Source organism: Leuciscus leuciscus, assembly GCF_965113295.1.
Source record: "Leuciscus leuciscus genome assembly, contig: HAP1_SCAFFOLD_384, whole genome shotgun sequence".
Classification (NCBI taxonomy): Eukaryota; Metazoa; Chordata; class Actinopteri; order Cypriniformes; family Leuciscidae; genus Leuciscus; species Leuciscus leuciscus.
In genome coordinates, this window is record NW_028118355.1 from 50,001 (window position 1) to 57,500 (window position 7,500).

Below are 7,500 nucleotides of genomic sequence, written 5' to 3' on the forward strand. Positions count from 1 at the left end.
GAAAGTCTACAATAAAGTTCTTCTTAATCGAATAAGAAAACCAGTCGACGACATCATGAGAAAGAATCAAGCAGGATTTCGAAGAGGAAGAGGATGCACCGAACAAGTTCACATACTTAGACGAATAATCGAGGGCGCCATCGACAAGAACCTAGACCTCTACATCATATTCGTCGACTTTAAGAAAGCATTCGACTCGCTCATACGAAACGTCATGTTCGACATCTTGCGACACTACAGAATTCCTGATAAAACCGTAAGAGTGATTCGCACTATCTACAACAACTCAAAAAGTCAAGTAATCGTCGAGGGCAAGCTATCAGAACAGTTCAACATCTCAACTGGCGTTCTTCAAGGAGACACACTAGCTCCCTTTCTATTCATCATCGTCATAGACTTCGTCCTAAAGAAAGCAGAACAAGAGCATGCAACATCAACGGGCTCACATGGCTTCATGACGAATCTATCTAGATCATCGAGATATCCAGCCACTTCACTGTTCGACCTCGATTTTGCCGATGACATTGCACTGCTCGAGGGCGGCGACAACAACAAGCAGCAAAATCTAGAAAAATCGCAAGCTCAACTTCAAACAACAGCAAAGTGGGCAAAACGAGTAGGACTTGAGATCAACATTAAAAAGACGGAAGCATTTAGCAACCAAGAGCTTGCCGGGCCAGAGATGCCGATCAACTTACATCAATTCATTGAACTCGACGGACAAAAAATCGAGTGGACAAAAGACTTCAAGTATCTTGGCTCTTACATCGCGTCGAGCGAAGCAGACATCAGAGCACGAAAAGGACAAGCGTGGGGAGCATTCTGGAAAATGAAGGATGTATTTCTATCAAAAACTCTTCCAATCAAACTCAAACTAAACATCTTTGAAGCAGCGTGCATCTCCATCCTCCTGTACGGCTGCGAAAGTTGGATCATCAACCAGAAAATGCAAAACTCACTCAACAGCTTCGCCACCAGTTGCTACAGAATCATGCTTGGCATCAAGAAAATGGATCGAATAAGTAACAAAGCTGTATACGAAGCAGTCGAAAAGAACCAGCTTATCCTTCAAATCCAACAAAGACAGCTACGCTTCGTCGGCCACTCACTTAGAAGAGACCTAATTGACCAAATTAATAAATATGTGTTATATGCGCCCGAAGAACGACATGACAAACGAAGCCGAGGAAAGCCACGCACATTATATCACACATACATCGGCAAACTAATCAACAACGACATGCCACCAACTGCTGACGAGATGCGAAGAGCTGCTAGTAATCGAACAGAATGGAGAAAGCTTGTGACCGACTGCAAACCCGTATTGTTCGCAGCCGATTGATGATGATGATGAAGTCAGTTCAGTGTTGGTTCAGTTCATTAACTCTGTAAAGTTAATCAATTGTTGAATTAGTTCACTTCATCTGTAAAGCTGCTCTGCAGAAAACAGTGATGTCATCATCAGCTCGGTTCAGTCAGATCAATAATAATGTTGAACATTAATAATAATGTTGAGTATTGAGTGTTCCAGTGACAGGAACACAGACTCCATCAGTGACAGAGGAAACCAGGATCAGGCGCTCAGTTCTGCTCTGGACAACGAGCGGACAGTGTGTGATTATGATTCAGACTGTGGATGGATATCATTCAGAATATTTCATCTAGTTTCTTCTGCTTGTTTCTTAATGCTTTCTGTTCAGTCACTTCAGACAAGGAGTGTGAGACTCTATTGGTCTCCACAGCAACATCCTTGAAATTCTGTGTGTGAGTGTGTGTTGCTGCTGTTGTGTATCGCTTGTTAAGATGATGATGTATGTTCTCATTGTGTGTGTGTGTGTGTGTGTGTGTGTGTGTGTGTGTGTTTAGCTGGCTGCTGTATGCGGATCCGTGGTACCGTGGCTCATGTGTTGTTCTGGAGGAGGGTCAGACTGTGAAGACCAGCAGAACTGATCCCGATCCCGATCCCAGTGCTGTTCTGTCTGTGGGATCCGTCAGGACACTGAAGGTATATCAGGAGCTGCCGCTTTCTCAGGCCTTTCCATTACTATAGGTTATAGTAGTATATCATTAATAGAGTATAAACACAGAAAATAAACATTTCTAGAAATGTTTTTATACACAAATATGATTTTGAATATATTGCGCTGTATATTTGAATGGTGTGTATCTGAAACACTGCTGTGATCTGCAACTCTCTTGTGGTGTCGAGACAAGTTATGCCCTCCAACAGACTTGAATATAAATGCATTGCTTATAGCACCACCTTGTGGCAGATTCTGCAGATCTAGTCCACCTGTACGTGTGTATTACATTTCATTATGAACAGCCATAGCAGTGACATAGGCATGCATGCTGAATTTCAACTGTCTCTATTAAATTGTTTGCTGCCTATTGCCTAATTTGTCATAGATGCTGAAAATGTCCAGTTTTGTTAAGTTTGGACTTTGTGTTCACAGAATGTGTGTAGTGTAGGTGAGTTAACCAGTCCTGGCCATATCAGATTTCTGTGGCTTATATCCATGGCCATAACTGGACATTTGGGCTGGGAAACACTGGGTATTAAAGGGTTAAAGACAATACAGTCTTCACTCCAGTTATCATGTTTTACGTCAGTGTTTGACATTGATTTTTACCCCAAACTGAAGACATGCAGCACATACTTTTTTTGTGACTTTACATGTTAATATGTTTAATGAAGAGAGTTTATTATTGGTAGTGTGTGTTTTTTTTAAACCCTTTATATTCTAACACTGTTCCGCTCAGACCGCACTGAGGCAGAAATATAAATCATACTGTAACAAGCTCAAAGGCTCAGGGAACCAGCGAACGTTCAATGTAACTTTTATGATAGTAAAATAAACATAAACCAGCAGTCAGGTGACCTAACAGACATGAATCTGGAACTGTGTGTGTATTGTGTGTTCATGAGCTCTGCTGGAGTTAAAGTGTGCGTTTTGTTCAGGATGACAGTGTTCCAGAGATCCATCTGTATCCCAGCACGTCTCAGCCGATCCGTGTTTATTCTGCGACGGACCTGACGGAGCGGGACGGGCCCGTGTTGCTCTCGGACCTCTGCGTCAGGACCGGATGGTAGGAAACGCCAGTAAACGCCAGTTTTAGAGTGTCATGAAACCCGTTTTAGCCTGGTCGTTCACACCTCAGAGCTCAATGTGTGTGTAAACTGTGGGAAAGTGGGAGTGTAGAGGGTGTGAGACAACAACCAGTCGAACACAGACCTGCTACACACTCATAATACAGACACATGAGTGCTTTTAGTGTTTTCAGTGATAATGTGCATATCTGTCACAAAAAATGTGTTTTGGTTTTTCAAGCAGGAAGTTTGATCTTAGTTGATCTGGGCAGAAACCATTAAAACATCCTTTTTTAATGTAATTTTCTTGATCACAAACTGGACGTTTGAAATGTTTCTAGCATTGCCACGAGGTTAGAGACCAGGAGCGTTTCACCAGTCCACCACGTCCAAAGACACAATTATTATGGATTAATAATTAGCCAAAAAAGTCAAGTCAAGTCACTTTCATTTATACAGCGCTTTAACAATATAGATGTTTCACAGCAGCTTTACAGTGATAATAGGAGATTACAGTAACAGAGATCCGGCTTTACAGCAGATCTAGAATAAAGTTATTGTCCAGATAAAGTTAGTTTTGATTGATTCACTTCCATTGCGAAGATCAATAGTTATTAACTTAGCGGCCGCTAACACACACCGTTCTAACTGAAGACAGAAACTTTTAATGTGTTCTGTCCGTTCATTCACACACAACAGTGTTTGGAGCTCGAGAACACACACTTTGAAACAGCATCCAAGGTTTGAACATTTTTGATTAGCAAAGTGATTAAAAAAGTGGAATTCGCAGCTTTCTCTTACTACTGAAGGACATGCTTTTGACATTTATTTATTTTCCGCAAGCCGTTAAACCCAGCCGGATGTTGTGCTGCAGTGGTTTATGTGTGTGTGTGTGTCCTCGATGTGCAGCTGGTTGGTGTTTGATCAGCCTGGATTCAGCGGCTCGTCTGCCGTTCTGGAAGCTGACGGGAGAATCACGCCGGTTCTCCAGGATTCCTTGCTGTCCCGTGTGGAGAGTATTCGGCCAGTGAAACTGGTACATATTCACCCCTTCCCGACCACAGACACGCTCTTTGCAATGTGCTCCGTAAACATCACGTTAGTAACACAGAAAGAGGTCGTCTGAAGCGATGCGAGAGCCTCAGATGTGAAGACCGCAGCGAGCGCTAGCTAACGTCTGCTGTTTCTCCTGTGTTTCAGGCTGGACTGCGGGTGACGAGACCTCTGGACCCGAAGGTAAGACAGAAAGACTAACAGATGCTGATGTTCAAACAGATGCTGATGTTCAGACAGATGCTGATGTTCAGACAGATGCTGATGTTCAAACAGATGCTGATGTTCAAATGATGTTCAAACAGATGCTAATGTTCAGACAGATGCTGATGTTCAAACAGATGCTGATGTTCAGAGCTGTTCTCAGATCAGCGGATGAGATTTCTGTCTCCTGTGTAGGTGATGTTGTTTGAGAAGCCACAGTTCCAGGGTCAGTGCTGGGAGCTGCTGGATCACACACCCCGTCTGAGGGACATCGAGGGACCCGCAGCCGTCTCCTCTCTACGGGTCACCGGGGGAGTGTGTGTGTCTCTGATTCTCATGAAACAAGTGATGCTGTTATGCAAATTGATGAACTTCTGTAGTGACGACTGGCTGGAAGTGTTTGTGTGTAAGTGTGAGTGTGTCTATGAGTATGTGTGAATGAGTGAGTATATGAGCGTGTGAGTATATGAGCGTGTGAGTATATGAGCGTGTGAGTATGTGAGTATATGAGCGTGTGAGCATGTGAGTATATGAGCATGTGAGTATATGAGCGTGTGAGTATATGAGTGTGAGTATATCAGCGTGTGAGAGTATATGAGTGTGTGAGTATGAGTGTGAGTGAGTATATGAGCGTGTGAGTATGAGTGTGTGTGAGTATATGAGCGAGTGAGTATATGTGAGTGAGTATGAGTGTGTGTGAGTATATGTGTGTGAGTATGAGTGTGTGAGTATATGAGCGTGTGAGTATGAGTGTGTGAGAGTATATGAGCGTGTGAGTATGAGTGTGTGTGAGTATATGAGCGTGTGAGTATGAGTGTATTTGAGTGTGTGAGTATGAGTGTGTGAGTATATGAGCGTGTGAGTATGAGTGTGTGAGTATATGAGCGTGTGAGTATGAGTGTGAGTATATGTGCGTGTGAGTATATGTGAGTGAGTATATGAGCGTGTGAGTATGAGTGTGTTAGTATATGAGCGTGTGAGTATGAGCGTGAGTATATGTGAGTGAGAATATGAGCGTGTGAGTATGAGTGTGTGTGAGTATATGAGTGTGTGAGTATATGAGTGTGTGTGAGTATATGAGTGTGAGTATGAGTGTGTGTGAGTATATAAGTGAGTGTGTGAGTATGTGTTAATATTTATGTGTGTGTGTGTGTGAGTATATGTGTGTTAGTATTTATGTGTATATGTGTGTTAGTATTTGTGTGTGTGTGTATATGTGTGTTAGTATTTATGTGTGTGAGTATATGTGTGGTAGTATTTATGTGTGTGTGTGTATATGTGTGTTAGTATTTATGTATGTGTGTGTGTGAGAGAGAGAGTGTGTGTGTGTGTGTGTGTGTGTGTGTGTGTGTGTGTGTGTGTGTGTGTGTGGAATGATACGTTCAGACATGTTCATGTTTGCTCTCGTCACACACTGGTCACGTGGCGTTCAGCTGCAGACTCTAAAACAGTGAATGTTGATTTTAAGCAGGAGTAAGCAGGAGTAAGCAGGAGTGAGCAGGAGTGAGCAGGAGTGAGCAGGAGTGAGCAGGAGTGAGCAGGAGTCAGCAGGAGTCAGCAGGAGTGAGCAGGAGTGAGCAGGAGTGAGCAGGAGTGAGCAGGAGTCAGCAGGAGTGAGCAGGAGTCAGCAGGAGTCAGCAGGAGTGAGCAGGAGTGAGCAGGAGTGAGCAGGAGTGAGCAGGAGTGAGCAGGAGTGAGCAGGAGTGAGCAGGAGTGAGCAGGAGTCAGCAGGAGTCAGCAGGAGTCAGCAGGAGTGAGCAGGAGTGAGCAGGAGTCAGCAGGAGTCAGCAGGAGTCAGCAGGAGTGAGCAGGAGTGAGCAGGAGTGAGCAGGAGTCAGCAGGAGTCAGCAGGAGTCAGCAGGAGTCAGCAGGAGTCAGCAGGAGTGAGCAGGAGTGAGCAGGAGTCAGCAGGAGTGAGCAGGAGTCAGCAGGAGTAAAGTGACGTAGATGAGGATGAAGTTCTGTGTCTGATAGATCAGAGAAAGGCCATTCTGTGTTATTACATGAAACGGATGGTATTCAAACAGCACAACGTTCTGCTGAAAATGCACAATCTTTCAGCTTAGTGTGGAGTTATTAAACACATGAATAATACATTAATAATTTAATTTAATGGAAAAATATAACAGGCTCTGTCTGTATACAGCCGGCAGTGTGACTGTAAACGCTTCTCGTCCAGTGTGTGTTTCCATCTTTACACAGCAGCTGATGCTTCCATCAGTCACATGAACACACTGCTGGTCAAAAACACTCTGTGTGTGTGTGTGTTAGATGGGTGTGCTTCTCCAGTGAAGGGTTCAGAGGTCATCAGTGTGTGCTGGAGGAGGGGGAATACAGCGACTGTACACGACTGTTCGGAGGAGCTGAGCTGACGATCCAATCACTGCGCTTCATTCAGACTGTGAGTGTTCCTGATGTTTCATGGCCTTCATCAGGCCTGTGCTTGTGTAAATTCTCCAGAGGTCCATTAGTTCTTCACCTCAGTATTGTTGCTCAAGGTCATGTTTCACGTTTAAGTATTATGGAGTTAAAAATGAGAAAAAGTGGATGAAAAAAGATAATTGAAATGCCTCAATGTGAGCGACCTTATCAGGGATCTTGTGTTCGCTAATGACCCGTCACGTTCCCTCAGGATTTCCTGGAGCCAGTGGTGTGTGTGAAGAGCTGTGATGAGGAAACCGAGGTGTGTGTGGACGTCCCGGATCTGCAGGAGTCCGACAGCATCAGTGTGAAGAGCGGAGCGTGAGGAAGCGTTTCAGAACCGCGATCAGAGCCACAGAGAGAAGGCCTGCTCACACCGAGAGCTAGAGCTACACTAACACTCAAACGCTTGCGGTCGCTAAGATTAGAAGTGTTTAACAGAAGTCTCTGCTCACCAAGGCTGCGTTTATTTGATCAAAAATACAGTACAAACAGTGAAATATTATTCCAATGTAAATCAGCTGTTCTCTATGTGAATATACAGTAAAGTGTAATTGTGATCAAAGCTGAATTTTCAGCATCATTACTCCAGTCTTCAGTGTCACATGATCCTTCACAAATCATTCTAATATGAGGATTTTTTCAGGATTCTTTATCCGCGTTTCATGTGACACTGAAGACTGGAGTAATGATGCTGAAAGTTCAGCTTTGATCACAGGAATAAATTACTG

The 7,500-nt window shown here is 43.8% G+C and overlaps 1 protein-coding gene across 3 annotated transcripts in view; it reads left to right on the forward strand.

Moving 5' to 3' along the window:
* The window catches only part of LOC309491605 (uncharacterized protein), a 40,220-nt gene that overhangs the window by 23,155 nt on the left and 9,565 nt on the right, over positions 1 to 7,500 (forward strand). The window contains exons 7-13 of one of the 3 annotated variants that reach the window (XR_014203209.1): positions 1,867 to 2,005; positions 2,963 to 3,090; positions 4,001 to 4,127; positions 4,292 to 4,327; positions 4,544 to 4,663; positions 6,620 to 6,749; positions 6,981 to 7,090. Coding sequence is in view for 2 of the 3 variants with exons in the window: in XM_082190668.1 (XP_082046794.1) it covers positions 1,867 to 2,005; positions 2,963 to 3,090; positions 4,001 to 4,127; positions 4,292 to 4,327; positions 4,544 to 4,665; positions 6,620 to 6,749; positions 6,981 to 7,090 (792 nt within the window). In the remaining variant the exon portion in view is untranslated. Of the gene's footprint in view, positions 1 to 1,866; positions 2,006 to 2,962; positions 3,091 to 4,000; positions 4,128 to 4,291; positions 4,328 to 4,543; positions 4,755 to 6,619; positions 6,750 to 6,980; positions 7,091 to 7,500 lie in introns of those variants that run through there. The other 2 variants (XM_082190669.1, XM_082190668.1) reach the window with 2 other exon arrangements.